Here is a 19,369-nt window from a genome sequence, read left to right as displayed (position 1 = left end):
AATGAAAATGAAGTGAAAGGGACCATTTGGAGGAAATGAACAAACCCTGTTCCCACACATTTTAGAGTTATGTAAATGCTTTAAGGCAAAGGCCTAGCAGAATGTCAGGCTCACTTTTCTGCATTTCCCTTTTCTCTGAGATCATGTCCCCTCAATACCTAATTGTTTTTGTAGCTTTGAACTTCAGCTTTTGTCTTCTCTCCTCAAGAATGCCTAAAGCTCTAGGACACAGCCTTCTGTTTGGCTTCTAGGTCTCATGCAAACTGTTGGCAATTTGTCCTTAGGAGGAAAAGAATCCTTCACCTTCCCACTACCCAACATAAAATCCTATTACCTCTGCATCCACCTGCCTTCTTCCCTTTTTTATAATAGAGAATGCCCTCTCCCTTCCCATGTGAGGCCAGTTCTGCCTCCTCCTTTGGATTATACTCTCTTCTACTTTTTTCAAGATTTAATACTACTTATTTTCTTTTTTCTGTCATAAATTTAACCTCATCTGTTTACTGGATCATTTCCATTGGTATTTAAAGATGTTCAAGTATCTCCTATGAACAAAAAATAAATTCCTTGACCTTCTGTTCTCCTCTAGTTACTTCCCCATCTTTCTCCTCCTGACTTTTCCAAGAGGATTGATTATTCCTCTGGGCTCTTAACTAGTTTCTAGTCTCATCATTCTACCACGTCAGCTCCTGTAAAGAAACCAGTGATGTCCCCTTAACATTTTCAGTTCTTATCTTTCTTGACTTCTTACCTCCTTTGATCCTGTTGACCCTTACTTTCTCTTTGAAATACCATCTCCCTTTGACTTTTGTGATATTATGCTCTCCTGGTTCCCTCTTCTACATCTTACCGTTCCTTTTCAGCCTTCCTCACCCAGTTACTGAATATTGTTTCCCTAAGGCTCTGTCCCAGTCTCTCTTCTCACTCTGTTCTCTTGACCTGGGTGTTACCATCCAAGCCCATAACTTCCTTATAAGCCCAAACATGCCACAGGATATTTGCACATGGTATTTGCATGTATAGCATACTCCCTCAAACCTTCCCCTAACTATTGTGTAATTATCTTCTGCTCCCCCTTCACCTTGAAGCTTAGATACCACCTTCTCAGGAAACTTGCACAGCCTCCTTTGCTCTTGTAGCACCTCTGAAGCATTTGTCACAGTTATAATTTGCACTTATTTATATGATTTGTTAAATGACAGGCTCTCTTGGAGGTAAGCTCTATAGTGCCAGGCGCTGTATTTTTCTTTTACAGTTTTACCCCTAGCATGCCACAAAATGCCAAATACATAGTAGATACATAATAAATAATTACAGAATGAAATGACTGAGTGAAGAAACATTTTGAATAATGTGTCTATAGAATATCAAGATGGAGACTGCCCAGACATGGTTAAATATGTGATTTTTGGAGATCAAGAGAGTGGTCTGGCCTAGAGAGATGAATCAATTTGGAATCTAATTGTGCATGAGTGGTAATGAAGCCTTAGGTTGGCTATAATATTTCCCAGGGAATGTTTATGTGGAGCGAGAGAAGAGGGAAGAGGGCAAAAACCTGAGGAACATCCACATTTAATGAACTCGGGCAGATAGAGAATGATCCACCAAAGGCTGCTGAGACTGGATATGCCATCCACACACTGCAGGTTTTCCTTGGCAGTCCTAATTTTAATATTCTGCTCTTTGGGCTAATATATTTCACAGCTGCATTTTTTGGCTCAGAAACTGTGTTATGGCATCTATAAGGGAAACCAATCTAAATCTAATTTTAACACTTAGCTTATTAATGATATAATAGGTAATAATTGTGTATAGTGATTAATAAGATGACTTATTACTACAGTGAGGAATTAAGGATTTCAAAAATGGTTAGTACACATAATTATATTTTTCCTGATTTATGATGTTTTTGAACTATGCTTCTATACATTTGCCTAAATGTGAATGATATGTTAATCTTTCTTTTTCAGCCTGAGAGTACTTTACTGATTATCTGTGAGAACGACTATGTTCTTGAAACTCCATTTCCAACCATAAAGGAGGAAGAGGAAAATCGTGATGTAGTTTCCTATGAAATCAAAGACATGCGCATAAAGTATTTTCATTTCTCAAGTGTCAAATCTAAGATTCTGGTATGAGATATTCTTGAAGCATTATCTTCTAATATGTTTTTTCTTAGAATATAAAATATCTTTTTTTTTTTCAAGTTTTTATTTAAATTCCAGTTAACATGCAGTGTAATATTAGTTTCAGGTGTACAATATAGTAATTCAACACTTTCATACATCACCTGGTGCTCATCACAAGTACTCTCCTTAATCCCCATCACCTATATAACCCATCCCCCATCTCCTCCCCTCTGGTCACCATCAGTTTGGTCTCTATAGTTAAGAGTTTGTTTCTTGGTGCCCAGGTGGCTCAGTCAGTTAGGCATCCAACTCTTGATTTCAGCTCAGGTCATGATCTCAGGGTTGTGAGATGGAGCCCCGTGCCAGGCTCCATGCTGGGTGTGGAGCTTGCTTAAGATTCTCTCTCCCATTCCCTCTGCCCTGCACGCCCTCTCTGGGGGGGAAAAAAAAAAAAAGGGTCTGTTTCTTTGTTTGCCACTCTCTTCTTTCCCCCTATGATCATGTGTTTTGTTTCTTAAGCCTTATATATGAATGAAATCATATGGTATTTGTCTTTCTCTAACTGACTTCACTTAGTATAATACACTCTAGCTCCATCCACATCATTTCAAATGGTAAAGATTTCATTCTTTTTATGGCTGAGTAATATTCCATTGTATAAAAGTGCTGATGAAATACAAAGAAGAATAAGATATTTACCCTGACTCTAGTGAGCTTATAAGCTGGTAGGAAGCAGCTGACTGTATTAGAAGGCAGTAGTGAACAGATATTAAAATCACAGTGCAAAGAAAATAATTTTAGGGCTTGAAGTGAAACAAATATAAGTTTGATAGAGGGGTAAGAGGGGATCAAAGATGATTAGATAGAGGGGACTTTTAGTACTTAAAAAACGAGAAGGATTTTGAGAGGATGAGAAAGGAGAGGAAGGTAATAAGAGCTGGAATAACATCTGGAGGGAAGGCAGAATTGTAGGAATTTCTGGTGTTTTCAGAAAATGAAGAATGGAATGTTGAGACAGAGGGATGCAGTGTGTAGGAGAGATGAGGCAGAAATCTGTGACCAACACTTGGGCTCCTTAAATGCCAGCCAAGATGTTTCAATTTAATTCTAGACCATTGAGATCCACTGTGAGTTCTTTTTCCCTATTCTGTTTTTTTTCCACCTGTTTTTTGAAGAAATTTTTATTATTTCAGTATAGCTGACACACAATGTTACATCAGTTTCCGGTGCACAACACAGTGATTCAACAAGTCTATACGTTATGTTATGCTCACCACAAGTGCAGCTACCACCTGTCACCTTACAACACTATTACATTACCATTGACTATATTCCCCATGCTGTACCTTTTATATTTTGTGTATATGTTATCATATTTTGCATCTTTTAATTAATAATTTTCTTCTAATTATGGCCTTTTTTTCTACTTAAATCCCTTTCACATTTTTGTAAGGTCAATTTAGTGATGATAAATTTTAATTTTTCTTTGTCTGGGAAACTCTTTCTCCTTTTATTCTGAATGATAACTTTGGCAGGTAGAGTATTCTTGGTTGTAGGTTTTTTCCTTTCAACACTTTGAATATATAATGCCACTCCCTTCTGGCCTGCAAAGTTTCTGCTGAAAAACTGGCTGATAGCTTTATGGGGTTTCCCTTGTACGTACCTTTTTGCTTCTTTCTTGCTAGTTTTACAATTCTCTCTTTATCTTTAACCTTTGACATTTTAATAATTATGTGTCATGGATTCATCTTGTTTTGAACTCTCTGTGCTTCCTAAACCTGGAGATCTGTTTCTTTTCCCAGATTAGTGAAGTTTTTAAGCTATTATGTCTTCAAATGAGTTTTCTGCCCCTTTCTCTCTCTTCTCCTTCTGGAACTCCTATAATGTGAATGTTTGTTTGCTTGATGTTGTCTAAGAGATCTCTTAACTTATCCTGATTTTTTTTTTTTTTCTGTTCAGTTTGGGTGCCTTCCATTACCCTATATTCCAGATCACTGATCCATTCTTCTGCATCCACTAATCTGTTGATTTCCTCTAGTGTTTTTTTCCCCGTCACTTCAGTTATTGTATTCTTCATCTCTTATTCTTTTTTTTTTATATTTTCTATCTCTTTGTTTAATGCCTACTGAGTTCTTTTACTCTTTTCTCCAGCAAAGTGAGCATCTTTATGATCATTGCTTTAAACTCTTTATTAAGCATATTGTTTATCTCCTTTTCATTTAGTTGTTTTTTGGAGGTTTTGTCTCATTCTTTGTTTTGGAATGTATTCCTGTCTCCCCATTTTTCCTGACTTTCATGTTTGTTTCTATGAATAGGTGGAACAGCTACTTCTCCTAAATTTGAAGAAATGGTCTTGTGTATGGTCCCCCCTGTGTATACTTGGCAACTTCTTCTGTCTGGCTGGAGCTGCAGCTGGTGTAGGTTGGGGGTTGCAGGGCATTCCATGCTGTGGCTGACCTGGTGAGATGGCTGGAGCTGAAGTGGGTACAAGTAGGGGAGTCCCAGGGCTCTTTGTGCAGTGAACATCCTGGTAGGACAGCTAAAATTGAACTGGGTGCAGATTTGGAGGCCCCTGGGGCTCTATATGCAGAGGGTGCCCTGGCAGAACAGCTGAAGCTGAAGTCAGTGCAAGTTGGAGTGTCCTGGGGTGTTCATTGCAGAGGGTGGCCTGATGGGGCAACAAGCCCAGGCCAGAACAGGCCAGGGTGTCCAAGCACATACTAGGCACATACTAAGTGGGTATAAGCTGGGAGGTTCCTGGGCTTTCCATGTAGAAGACATCCTAGAGGACAGCTTAAGTGGAAATGGGTATAAGCCAGGGTGTTTTAAGAGCATTCCACACTGAGGGTGCCCTGGTAGGACAACTGAAGGTGGAGTGGGTACAAGCTGGGGGTCCCTGGGTATACTGCACGGGGGCTGCCCTTGTGGGATAATGGGACAGGGTTGGGGGGGGGGGCTGTGCTCTGTACAGGGGGCATCCTGGTGGGACAGCTGGGGCCAAAACAGGCAACAGCCAGGAGGTCCCAGAACACTCTGGGGGTGCCCTAGCAAGCTGTCTGAGGCAAAAGTGGTATGGACCTGGAGTGTTCAGGGATGCTTCACACCTGTGTCACCTTGATGCAACATCTGGAGCTGTGGTGAGTACAATCCAGGGGTGTCTTGGTGTATCCCTCCCTGGATCCTCCTTGGTGAGATTGCTGGGGCTAGTGGGGGCTAGGTGCCTTGGGCTCACTGATGTGGTAGGCTGGTTAAGGTGCCCAGACCCTGCTCCCCCCACTCACATTGCCACAGTGGAGAGGGAGCATGAACTATGGTTCTCACCAGCCCTTCTGACCTGCAGAGATTTCCTGCACCTCCTTGCAGTTTGGCAGGTTCCTAAGGTTTGTTCTTTTATATACTACTATATACTATATTTTTTTATTTAAATACAGTTAAAAATTAACATATAATGTATTATTTGTTTCAGGGGTACAGCTCTGTGATTCATCAGTCTTATACCCAGTGCTCATTATAACGATACCATCCCCAATGTCCATCACCCAGTTACCCCATCCCCCCACACTCCTCCCCTCCAGTAACCCTCAGTTTGTTTCCTATGATTAAGAGGCTCTTATGGTTTGTCTCCCTCTCTGGTTTCATCTTGTTTCATTGTTTCCTCTCTTCCCCTATGATCCTCTGTTTTGTTTCTTAAATTCCACATATGAATGAGATCATATGATAATTGTCTTTCTCTGATTGACTTATTTTGCTTAGCATAATACCCTCTAGTTCCATCCACATTGTTGCAAATGGCAAGATTTCATTTTTTGATGGCGGCGTAACATTCCATTGTATGTGTGTGTGTGTATACACATACCATGTCTGTGTGTGTGTGTGTGTGTGTGTGTGTATACACCATGTCTTTTTTATCCATTCGTCTGTCGATGAACATCTGGGCTGTTTCCATAGTTTGGCTATTGTGGACATTGCTGCTATAAATATTGGGGTGCAGATGCTCCTTCAGATCACTGCATTTGTATCTTTGGGGTAAATACCCAGTAGTGCAATTGCTAGGTCTATTTTCAACTTTTTGAGGAAACTTCATACTGTTTTTCCAGAATGGCTGTACTAGCTTGCATTCCCACCGACAGTGTAAGAGGGTTCCCCTTTTCTCTGCATCCTCACCAACATCTGTCATTTCTTGACTTGTTAATTTTAGCCATCCTGACTGTTGTGAGTGGTATCTCATTATGGTTTTGATTTGTATTTCCCTGATGCCAAGTGAAGTTGAGCATTTTTTCATGTGTCTGTTGGCCATTTGGGTGTCTCCTTTAGAGAAATATCTGTTCATGCCTTCTGCCCATTTCTTGATTGGGTTATTTGTTCTTTGGGTGTTGAGTTTGATAAGTTCTTTATAGATTTTGGACGTATTCTGGTTTCTCTTCAGATCGTATAAATCTTTTACCTTTTACTAGTTGCTCTTTTAAAACTTGGCTTTTTTTTCTGTGTCCTAGGGCAGACAAATCTGTTCCTGCTCTCTTGGTACTCTCCATTTCCACTGCAGTTCAGAGCATTTGGGAATGGAGATTCCCTTCATTACTGTGTCTCCATCTCTCTTTTGTTGTGCAGAAGCTGTTCAGTCACCCCTCCCACTGTGAGATTTTGAGGAGGGGATTGATGTGATGAGATCATATAATTTAGGAGGATAATTCTGGGGGATAAAAAAGAAAGAGGTAAAAGATGGGAGGTAGGGATGCCAGTGTTAGGTGGCTTTTGAAATCACCATCTGAAAGACGCAGAGGGTCTAATAGTTATTACTAAAAATAGGGACAACTTTCCTCAGGGGTTATTTTGATCTACCTAATTCATGGTGATAGACTGGAAGAAACTGTGTTTAGCTTCTCTATTAGGAAAAAAATGAGAAAATGATTTCTATAAAACTAGGATTGAAGGGGGTAATGCAGAAATGATTTGAAAATGTTAATGATAATATATATCCCCCAATTGATAATTATTTTTAAATGATATTATTTTACATCAGAGCTGTGTTTTTCTAGGACCCTATCTTCCTTCCATTTTGTCATCCCCTTCCTGTAAATGAATGAATGATTTACAGTTGTTTTTATATCTTAATGTCTCTTGCAAAAGCGATTCATAGAAATAGAAAAAAGAAAGACACTAAAGGAGTTGAAGGAGAAGGAAAAAAGGAGGAAGCAGCTAGCAGCAGAGATGGGAGAAGATGGAGAAAAGGAATTCCAGGCAGAGGAGGAGGAAGAGGAAGAAGAGGGGCCATTACCTGAAATCTTTATTCCATCAACTCCCTGTCGCATCCTCTGTGGATTTTACTCTGAGCCAGGGAAGTTCTGGGTTTCTTTGGTGAGTAATAATGTAATACATAATTTTTTATCTTGGCCCTAATCAAATATAGTTTATGATCATGATTTTCCAGCACATTCTCACTTTCTAACTCTTATGGTAAGACCATTTATTAACTACTATTGAAGGGGTGAATTTTGGTGAATGAATGTGAATTATAGTTTTTATATCATCTTAATATCTCTTTTATGTCTTTTTATTATATCTGCTATCACCTATAACAATCATACATGTTCCAGGAGGTCAAAGGGGAGAAGAATTAAAGATATAAGGGCAAGGGGCTAAAGGTTCTTCCAGTTGATTTGTGTTTTTTGTTTTTTTTTTTAATTTTGAAACTAATCAACATTTTGAAAATAATGGCCACACTATCCTGTAAGCTTTTGCTTGCACTTTGTTATTTGCAGCTATGCTGTTTGGCCGTGTAGAAGTCTGGGAAGATGGCTATTTTTAGATGGTCACCTTGCCACCCTGAACAAAATTGGGATTTGGCTAATAAGGAAGAAGAGAAAAAATGGGTATCAGGGAAACAGACACCAAGGACTGTCACAATGTTGTGACAACTGTATCCTCTAATTATATATTCTACTCCTATCATAAGACATTGATCAGTTGCAAGGCAGGATTTCCTTCATTATAAATTTGTCACAAATTTCAGCTCCATTAACCAAAAAAGTAATAATTGACATGAAAGTATACAGGCATACCCTATTTTATTGCACTTCACAGATACTGTGATTGTCACAAATTGGTTTGTGGCAATCCTGTGTTGAGCAAGCTTATTGGCATCATTTTTCCAACAACATTGGCTCACTTCATGTTTTTGTGTCACATTTTGGTAATTCTTGCAGTATTTTAAACTCTCTCATTATTATTTGTTGTTATGATCTGTGATCATTGATCTTTGTTACTATTGTAATTGTTTTGGGGAGCCATGAACTGCACCCATATAAGACCACAAACTTAATGATAAATATGGTGTGTGTTTTGACTGTTCTACTAACCAGCCATTCCCTTGCCTCTCTCCCTCTCTTTGGGCCTTCCTATTCCCTGAGTTACAACAATATTTAAATTAGGCCAATTAATAACCCTATGATGGCTTCTAACAGTTCAAGTGAAAGCAAGAGTCACATGCTTCTCACTTTAAATCAAAAGCTAGAAATGATTAAGTTCAGTGAGGAAGGCATGTCAAAAGCCAAGATAGGCCAGAAACTAGGCCTCTTGTGCCAAACAGTTGGCCAACTTGTGAATGCAAAGAAAAAGTTCTTGAAGGAAATTAAAAGTGCTAGTCCAGTGAACACATGATTACTAAGAAAGAAAAACAGGCTTATTGCTGATATGGAGAAATTCTCAGTGATCTGGATAGAAGATTAAACCAGCCACAACATTCCCTTAAGCCAAAGCTTAATCCAGAGCAAGCCCCTAATTCTCTTCAATTCTATGAAGGCTGAGAGAGGTGAGGAAGCTGCAGAAGAAAAGTTGGAAGTTAGCAGAGATTGGTTCATGAGGTTTAAGAAAAGACAGAAAGAAGCCGTCTCCATAACACAGAAGCAGCAGGTGCTGATGTAGAAACTGCAGCAAGTTATCCAGAAGATCTAGCTCAGATAATTCATGAAAGTGGCTACACTGAACAAGAGATTTTTTAAAAAAGATTTTATTTACTTGAGAGAGAGAGTGAGAGAATGAGCAGGGAGAGCGGCAGAGGCAGAGGGAGAAGCAGACTCCCCACTGAGCAGGGAGCCGGATGGGGGGCTCGATCCTGGGACACTGGGATCATGACCTGAGCCGAAGCCAGACCCTTATCTGACTGAGCCACCCAGGTGCCCCTGAGCAAGAGATTTTCACTGTAGATGAAACAGTCTTATTGCGGAAGAAAATGCCCTCTAGGACTTTCAGAGAGGAAAAGTAAATGCTTGGCTTCAAAGAATATGGGGCTAATGGAGCTGGTGACTTAAGTTGAAGCCAATGCTCATTTACCATTCTGAAAATCCTGACCCTTAGGAATTATATTAAATCTATGCTGCCGGTGCCCTATAAATGGAACAACAAAGTTGGATGACAGCGCATCAGTTTACAACATGGTTTACTGAATATTTCAAGCCCACCGTTGAGACCTACTCCTTAGAAAAAAGATTCTTTCAAAATATTACTGCTCATTGACAATGCATCTGGTCACCCAAGAGCTCTGATGGAGACGTACAATGAGATTAATGTTGTTTTCATGCCTGCTAGCACAACATCCATTTTGCAGCCTGTGGATCAAGGAGTCATTTAAACTTTCAAGTCTTATTATCTAAGAAATACACTTTGTAAGGCGATGGCTGCCATAGATTGTGATTCCTCTAGTGGATCTGGGCAAAGTCAATTGAAAAACTTCTGGAAAGGATTCACCATTCTAGATTCATGGGAAAAGGTCACAATATCAACATTAACAGGATTTCTTAGAAGAAGTTGATTCCAACACTCATGGATGACTTTGAGGGGTTCAAGACTCGAGTGGAGGAAGTAACTGCAGATGTGTTAGAAATAACAGAACTAGAATTACAAATGGACCCTGAAGGTGGGACTGAATTGCTGCAATCTCATGATATAACTTTAACAGATGAGGAGTTGCTTCTTATTGATGAGTAAAAAAAGTGTCTTCTTGAGATGGGATTTACTACTGACAGAAATGCTGTGAAGATTATTGAAATGGCAACAAAGGGTTTAGAATATTACAAACTTAGTTGATAAGCAGCAGCAGGGTTTGAGAGGATTGACTCCAATTTTGAAAAGTTCTGTGAGTAAAATGTTAACAGCATTGCATGCAACAGAGAAATTCATGAAAGGAAAAGTCAACTGCTGCAGCAAACTTCATTATTGTCTTATTTCAAGAAATTGCTGTGGCCACCCTAGCCTTCAGCAACCACCACCCTGATCAGTCAGCAGCCATTAACATTGAGGTGAGACCCTCCACCAGCAAAAAGATTAAGACTTGCCAAAAACTCAAATTATGGTTAGAAATTTTGGGCAATAAAGTATTTTTAAATTAAGGTATGTATGTTGTTTTCTTAGACATAATGCTATTACATACTTAATAGACTATGGTATAGTGTAAACATAACTTTTATATGCACTGGGAAACCAAAAAATTCATTTGATTCACTTTATTGTCAATAGTAGCTTTATTGAGGTGGTCTGGAATTGAACCTACATTATCTCTGAGGTATGCCTGTAAGTGAAAGATTATCATTAATTCATAACCAATCCCAGATGTTTGGCTAGGCCAGAACACTGACTAGCCAAGGATTGTTACTACAAGGAGTGATGAGCGTTAACTTCTCCCTTGTTCAATTTTTCCTAGAAATACATCTTTGTTAACAACTTCCAAGGAGGCTAGCAGCAAGGATAGAAAGTAGTGATGCTTTGTCTGTCTTTGTTTTATGAATTGTTGATGGCTACTATTGTGTGGGGTTCAAGGGTGAAGGGATAAATAAGACATGGTTCCTGCCCTCAGGAAATTTCTTATCACGAGGGAGAGAGGCACAGAAACAACTATAATAAAATGTAACAGAGTTCTGGTGTCCTTGAAACACGTGCAAAAATTATTATATAACAAACACATTCAGTGCTTATTCTTAGGGTTGCCTGATAAATATTATGTGAGACATACTTGCCCTAGGTGTATTTGTTATCTGAAATTCATATTTAACTGGGCATCTTGTACTTTTATTTGCTAAATATGGAAACCTATTTATTCTGTACTGGGCACCCTTCTAAATGATTTACTAACCACCCTATAAAATAAGTCCTCTTATAATTTGCATGTTACATAAGAAGAAACCAAGGCATGGGGAGGTTATGTAACTTATCCAGGGTCATATAACTAATGATAGGTGGAACCAGGATCTGGACTCAGGCAGTTTGGGCCTAGGGTCCATGCTTTTAACCATCAAGCTCCACTAGCACACAAGATTGAGGTACAGTTGACCGAGGTAGTGACCCTGACTCTGCTTGATGCAACTATTTGTCAGCTCTGTGCCTGCAACCAAGTAGACCGTGTGGAAGACCAGTCGCCCTGTGAAGGCCTGACCGCAGTTCTCAAGTCCGTGCTCACACTGCAGGCCCATTCTACCACCCAGTCCTGTTCACTCTGCCACTTGCTGAATTACTGATGTAATTCTTCCTCCCCTCAAACGTGCTACACTCTCCCTCACCTTCTAACGATAACCTCCTCACATTTCACTGAGAAAATGAAATTTTCCTTGTCTTGTCTTAAACAGAACTAACACCCTATGGGGATCCATACAAGTTTTGTCTGCTTTGCCTATTGTTCCAGTTGATGAGTGGTCTCCTGCAACTGGCCAAGGACACTTTTCCCAAAGGCGTCTTGATCCCACCCCTTTCACTTCCTCCAATATTTTATTCCTGCAGTAAACCACCTAGTCTCCTGTATCATTCACTTCCCTCTGGTCACTAAATTCTTATGAGCACATAAACATGCTGTAGTACTTAAAATTTTTCCTTAACCTCTCTTTCCTTCCCCTCACTCCTCCTTTTAGAAGTGATCCTAAAGGTCATAATATGCATCTTTTCCTTCATATAATTTGATATAAATTTATTCTTTTAATTTCAGAGAAAAAAGATCTTAGAGTACTTTAATGCTATGTATCCTCTCCCTCTCCATTGTCCTATATTTTCTTTATATATATATTTGTACCCCAAAAGGTATTTTACTATTATATTGTTGATATCATTTTGGTTTATCCTTTTTCTTGCTGTGAATTCCTTTCTATATCTTTGTAGTTGCATCTTCTGCCTTAAATATATAATATATAATGTAGATCTGCTAGTGACAAATTCTCTGTTTTGGGGGCTTTTGGGGGGTCTTAAAGTGTCCTCATTTTGCCTTTTTAAAAAATTATATTTTTGCTGGAAATTTTCTTTTCAAACTTTGATATCTTTTAATCCTCTTTTGTCTTCCATTCTACCAGCTGCATCTTTTTATTGTTTCTTTGAAACCTAGTATGTCTTTTTCTCTAGTTGCTTTTAAAATTTTATGTTAAAGGGTGTAGTTTCTTCATATTTATCTTGCTTGTGTTCATAGCATTTCTTGAATCCCAACATAGTTTTATTCAGTTTTGGAAAATTCACAGCCGTGAATCTTTTTACTTGTACTTTTTACTTTACTTTTACTTTTTACTTCTTCTGGGATTTCAGTTTTATGTACTTTAATCCTTATCACTATGTCCCATATGTACTTTACACACACACCAGCCTTTCTTGGGGGTATTTTCCATCCTTCTTTTCTTTCTCCTGCTTTGGTCTGACTACTTTATCTGATCTCTGTTCCAGCTTCATAACTCTAGCTGTGTCTAGTTGCTTTCAAACTCATCTATTGAATTTGTAATTTGTCATTTTGTCAGTTTTAGAATTTTATTTTTTTATAGATTCCAGATGACTACTTAAATTTTCCATTTGGCTTCAAATTCCTTATATATATTCATCTTGGTTATTTGAAATCCATTTTGTAAATATTTTAATCAATATCTCATGATTTTTTCTTTGATCTGCTTGCCTTTTTTAAAATTTATTTAAATTCAATTTGGTTGACATGTAGTGTATTATTAGTTACAGGGATAGAATTTAGTGATTTATCAGTTGCATATAATGCCCAGTGCTCATTACATCAATTGCCCTCCTTAATGCCCATCACCCAGTTATACCATCCCCCCACTAACCTCCCTTCCAGCAACCCTCAGTTTGTTTCCTATAGTCAAGAGTCTCTTATAATTTTGCCTCCCTCTCTGTTTTCATCTTATTTTACTTTTCCTTCCCTTCCCCTATGTTCATCTGTTTTGTTTCTTAAATTCCACATACGAGTGAAATCATATGGTATTTGTCTTTGACTGACTCATTTCACTTAGCATAATACCCTCTAGTTCCAGCCACATCATTGCAAATGGCAAGATTTCATTTTTTTAATGGCTGAATAGTATTCCATGTATATATACACCACATCTTATTTATCCATTCATCTGTTGGTGGACATCTGGGCTTTTTCCATATTTTAGCTATTTTGGACATTGTTGCATGTGCAACATTGGGGTGCATGTGCCCCTTCAAATCACTATGTTTGTATCCTTTGGATAAATACCTAGTAGTGCAATTGCTGGGTTGTAGGGTAGCTCTATTTTTAGCTTTTTGAGGAACCTCTGTACTGGCTTCAGGGTGTCTGTACCAGTTGCATTCCCACCATAATCTTGTCTTTTGATTTTCAATCAAGTCTTAACTAGTATGCCTGTTTTTTTTTTTTTGTTTGTTTTGTTTTTGTTTTTTTTTTTTAAGTTGAGTAATTGACCTTGTATGTGAAAAACTGTAGACTTATCTGTATGTTGAATCTGTATGTTGCCATTGTCTCCTGGAAATTTATTTTTGGTTTTGAAAAGCAGCTAGAAATCCTAGATCACTTTCATCTAGTCAGTGATTGAGACTCATACATGTAGTGTGTAGTGTTCTAGGGTTGCAATGGAAAACCCACTGGAAGGTGTGTTTACAGTGACTCCTTCTCCTTGGAGGACCCTGCAATTTGTCTCCCTCTTCCTAAGCCCATGAGGCAACAGATTGCTCTGCTGAGCTTCTCAGCCTCTCAGCTGCCACTTCCAGAACTGCCAGTTGCCTCAGGGAGAAGAGCAGTGCCCTAGACTCAAAACTGCTCTGAACACCATGACCTACAAAACTCTATTACTGAATACTAAATGCAGAATAAATACCTGAAATAAAATGGAATTCAGTAAGTAGTCAGAAGTGATATCTCTCTTGTACTGACTTTTTTAAGGGGCAAGCAAATTATTGTAAGGTGTTTTATTATTGTATAATCATATAGTTGCATATAAATAGATAATGGAGATACTTTATAAAACCTTACCTATAATCATAGAAATCATATCAAAATAGATGTTTTAAGACATCTATTTTAGGTTTTAAAATTTGAGATAATCTAAAAATCTTCATGTGATCATATGTATCTGATGCTCAAATACTACCTTCTATGCTGTTTTCTCTTTTCCAGGGTGGCTATGATGCTGGTTTTCTGTATCACTGTGAGTTCCCCCCATATGACAAAAGTAGTGCTATCACAAAAAAGAAGGATGAACCTTTTGATTTTCGTCTTCTTGAAGATATGGAGGATAATCCCATCCAGACTATCACTTTCAGGTGAACTGAATTTCAGAAAGCCCTAAAAAAAAAACCAACCCGTATCCCATTTATGTCTATGTTATTGTCCATCATGAATATTGTTCATTTTAAAAGATTTGCCCAAATGGAGGGGTACTCAAACATTTTCTAGTTAAATAAATTGAATGAATGAATAGAATCAAAGCTAATTCTGAAACTGTATTTCAAGTCCCTTTATCAAATATTCTGTCAGAATTTCTGTTTTTCACAAAATTGGTTTGTAGGAATTTACTCAGGAGGATGCTACTGCATGGTCAGATAATGAAGGTTCAGTGTTGCAATGATTCTGGAGAAATCACAAATTGAATCAATAGTTCTTTAATAATTGAGAAGCATATATGCCATTCTTTTGAAGATCAAATATAATAGCTCCAAATTTCAAATTGGCTTTTCTTCTCCTTCTGCCCTTTTGTATGAGTTTGCTAGGGCTGCCAGAGTTATTTAGCTTTAAAATATGAATGGGGGGGGCACAATGTTGTAGTCCATAACATCTTCATTATTAAAATTTAGCCATTTGTCAGTTAATTTAAAATTAAACATTTTCAGATTAATATGAAGAACAATTTATATTTCATAGCATTCACCAAGATATGATGTTTTGTGGATTGCAAAATGGAGCAATTCGAGTCTATATCCTAAGTCAGGATAATCCCTCATTGATGAATATAGAGGACTACTGGCACTTCAATATCCATGACAATGATTATGGATGCATTAAAGGCATCTCTACTAGTTTTGATGACCGTTTCTTGGTGACTACTGGAGCAGATAGTAATATCTTTGTTTTCAACATTTTTTCTGAATTTGAGCTGAAGAAAGACATCAGAGCCAAAGTGCCATCTCCCAGGGTATGTAACTAAATAATAACCATTTTAAATAAATATTTTAAAGTAGTGATGTCAAAATTACTCATTCTTTAAAAACTGAAAACTCTTTAGACACACCTTATAGTCTATTCTTGCTATTAGTATTATAATTTTGATTTTTCTGGTGCCTCTATTATTAAATATTAAAGTCATTGAATTCCCCTATAACACTAAAGGTATAGAATTCACCAAATTAAAAAGACTGAGTCATTTTTTTCTAGATCAATCACTTTCTTGATTAAAATTTCTTTGTTTTCAAAATGTACAACTTTTTCAGATATATATTTTGCTTTTCATTTATTCACTTATTGAAGGGGCATAGGGGAAGTACACCAAAATTTGTGTGTTTGATAGGGGTTGTAAAAGTATGTCTTTAGTATTAGAATATGACAACATGAAGCATGACCAAAGATTTAGTTAAATTATTCTATTCTTAGGCATAATATATCATTGGATTTGTAATGAAGATTGAGGGTTCAGATCCCCAAAATATATCCATTTGCCCTACCACATGACCTGAATTTTCTATTATTAAAGTAGTTCCTTTGGAAAAAAAATCACTAATAACCATTAGAATTGCTCCTCAAGAAGAAGGAATTGTATTAAAAAGACCATAGTTAAAATTCCTGTGAACACATTGGCATCCCATTTAATAGGTAGCCAACTTTAAAAGAAGATACAAAAAAAGTAGGGCAGATTTGAGCAGGTAAATTTTCATTTCTATTAATAGAAGGAAAATTAGGAGAGTGGAGTGTTGTCTAAAGAGCTCCAGCTCAGGAAGAATTACAGAAGAAAGTATATGAACAAAAAATCTTTTTCTTCTACCTAGTGCCAGCTCTCTCTATGGAAATCTGTATTGGACAGAAGAAATCCATTTCACATTTGTATAATAGCATACTTTTATTTATGAAATCAATCAGTGTTTCTTATGTCACTGATGTGGACTCTCCTTTTAGGAATGCAAAATCAGAAAGAACTGAATAAATAGAGTACTAAGCTCTGCATAGGTCTAAGGTTCTTTAGAATCCGCTGGGGAGCCCTTAAAAGTACAGATGCCTGAGCCCTAGCCAGGAGCAATTAAATCAGAATATCTGAAAGTGAGGCCCAGGTATCAGTATTTTATAAAATATCTTGCTCTCTTCCCCGGTCTCAGCCCCCATGATTCTAAGGTGCAGCCAGGATTGAGAACAATTGGCCTGTATTTTGACACAGTTGGTAGCAACTCTGTTTAACTCAAATTTATTGTAAACAGCTGAGGCCAAGAGATAGATGGCTGAGTATCCTGGGGATCACACTGCTAATGGGAAACCAAGGGGCTTGGCTCTGGACAATAAAAGAATAAAAAAATAAAATTCAATCAAGTTATGTCCTAAGTGATTAACAGTAATTACAATGTATTAGGCATCAATGTCTCTCATACTGGTCATGTCTTATGACTTCACTTTTACTAAAGTTCTAAACCTTGGTGTACCTGGCTGGTTCAGTCAGTAGAGCATGTGACTTTTGATCCCCGGATTGTGAGTTTGAGCCCCATGTTGGGTGTAGAGATTACTTAAAAATAAAATCTTAAAAAAAAAAGTTCTAAACCTTATCTTACACAAAAATATGTAGATTCACATTTCATATGTATAAAGACTAGTACTGTAATAATACAACTTGGTTGAAAGAGAGTCCTTCTTTCTTCACAATGAATGACAACAAACCAGAGAACTATCTGTTATGCAAAAGAATAGAGAATAAACAAGTTCTACTTAGGAACTGATTAGCTGACAACCTCAGACTTTGTTTGGTTCACTGGATTATAATTCTCCTTCCTTAAATTTTATAGCATAGCACCCGAATAAACAAAGTACTTTTAAGTGATTTACTTCATAGTTCCCTTAATTTCCTTTCTAAAAGGAGATTCTTATTTCTGATTTCATCTTTCTTTATCAAGGAGGGGAACTATATTATTCTGTGCATTTCTCACTGTATGTCTTTTTTTTTTTTTAATAAGGTCAAGTGAAATGCTTAAAGTTTAAAAAATATTCTATGTCAACTATACTCAAAAAAATTTTAATTTAAAAAATATATATTTTAAAATCTTCCTGATACATGTAAGTTATTTGGGGAAAATTATGCATATATGAAAAGGGGTAAGCTAAAAAACAATGTTAAAACAAATGACCTAGAAAATTTGAGTGTATTCTTTGTGTGTGTGTGTGTATTCTTTTTAAATAACACATAATATTAGCAATTCACATTTTGGAGACGTATTATAGTGCTATTAACATTTTGCATACACATTAGTTTTCAAGAGTTTTTCTACCTACCTCTTTAAATAAAGCAGAAACAAATAAGTTTAATCAATTGCAATTTTCCCCCTAGTTTTCCCTAATTTATTTCTTATGAAAATACTTTACAGGCCTGTAATTATTAGAAATTGGCAGAGGGGGAAAAACTCAGTTTACCCCATATTAGGTATTTTAAGAGAAATATACAATTTAAAAGGTTAACCATTTCTCCCCTTTCTACAGTTTGGAATTGAAACAGAGCCAATTCCAGAAGATATTGAAGATCCCAAAGCCTACAGGTATGGGAATTTTTGGTAAATACTCACTAGCCCTGAGCTGTTGCAAAATGGCATTTTATAGAAGTTAACCAAGCCAAAAGAATTTCCAAGTTATTGAGTTCTTGTTTCCTCTTTATGCTGTTTCTGTATCTCATTATCCTTTTCAATTTCTGTTTTCAGTATTGAGAATGCTAGAAGAAAAAGAGAACATGACAAGTTAATGAAAGAAGTGGAAGAAATAAAGGCTGGGAAGAGAGAAAAACTCAAAGCTTTGAGGAATGAATTTTGGAAACTTCTAGAAATGAATCAAGGATTACCAAAGCATATGCAGTTTAAGCGAACAGTAAGCCTAAAATAAATTTGACTTTAATTTTTAACATACACTATTTTTTGGATCAAGGCTATTTTGCTGATAAAGTAGGAACACTTAAAATCATCTTTCAGCTTCCCCTTATCTGGCCAGTGTGTTTGCAGCAGCTAAAATACTGTAGAATTTGACACCCAACTTGGTTTAGATACAGAAGAGCCTTCTTACATAACACAAAGTTTACTTCTGGATTTAGCTACCTCACTTTTTTGGGGGGGAGCTAACAAGGTAAGATATAAATACAGGTTTGAATCTGGTTATCAACCCTTACTATACCTAGCCAAGATATCCAACCATTGTATAGGTGCACATATATTTTGATTCTCTGTGATTATATTTCTATAATTCACCAGATCTATCGAAAAGATAGTAACTGATAGGTCCACAAAGTTTTTAAAAGATGACTTAGTCTAGTTGTAGTTTTGGGGACAATCAACAAATTGTTCAAGCTAATTTTGAATTTTTTTTTCTTTTCTGACTTATTACAAAGCCCCATCTACCTGCTAGTGATTTTCTTTTCATTGTGTACTTCTTTCTAAGTGGAATTGCTGTCAAGAACTTAATCAAATAAAAAGCCAGAATTTATCATCCTGACTATACCTATAATTTTAGATGCACCTAGCCAATTCCATATGAAAAATGCTCTGGTGAAATAATAATGGATAATTCATATTGGTTAAAAAAGACCAACCTGCAATGGTTAAAAGATATTTATGCTATTTTACTAAGAAAAAGGTTGACATTTATGGAATATGGGTAACATAATTCAAAATAAAGAACACCTGAGGTGAGTTCTGTGGCTAAACATTTTATATATATATCATTACTTAAAACAGAAACACCCCTGGAAAGATTAATTACTACTTACAATTTAGTCTGAATGTGG

At 37.0% G+C, this 19,369-nt stretch overlaps 1 protein-coding gene across 2 annotated transcripts in view; it reads left to right on the top strand.

Annotated features, from left to right (window-relative positions):
• Positions 1 to 19,369, top strand: part of CFAP44 (cilia and flagella associated protein 44) — a 140,813-nt gene that overhangs the window by 44,422 nt on the left and 77,022 nt on the right. For both annotated transcript variants that reach the window (XM_045902872.2, XM_064590201.1), the window contains 6 exons: positions 1,971 to 2,132; positions 7,257 to 7,484; positions 14,533 to 14,678; positions 15,277 to 15,547; positions 18,082 to 18,137; positions 18,297 to 18,459. In XM_045902872.2, coding sequence (XP_045758828.1) covers positions 1,971 to 2,132; positions 7,257 to 7,484; positions 14,533 to 14,678; positions 15,277 to 15,547; positions 18,082 to 18,137; positions 18,297 to 18,459 — 1,026 coding nt within the window. The remainder of the gene's footprint in view (positions 1 to 1,970; positions 2,133 to 7,256; positions 7,485 to 14,532; positions 14,679 to 15,276; positions 15,548 to 18,081; positions 18,138 to 18,296; positions 18,460 to 19,369) is intronic.

This window comes from Mirounga angustirostris, unplaced genomic scaffold (assembly GCF_029215605.1).
Source record: "Mirounga angustirostris isolate CCGP_5_RB_7025 unplaced genomic scaffold, mMirAng1.0.hap1 SCAF_1, whole genome shotgun sequence".
Classification (NCBI taxonomy): domain Eukaryota; kingdom Metazoa; phylum Chordata; class Mammalia; order Carnivora; family Phocidae; genus Mirounga; species Mirounga angustirostris.
The sequence above is the reverse complement of the archived record's forward strand: the minus strand, read 5'-3'. Positions and strand labels throughout refer to the sequence as shown.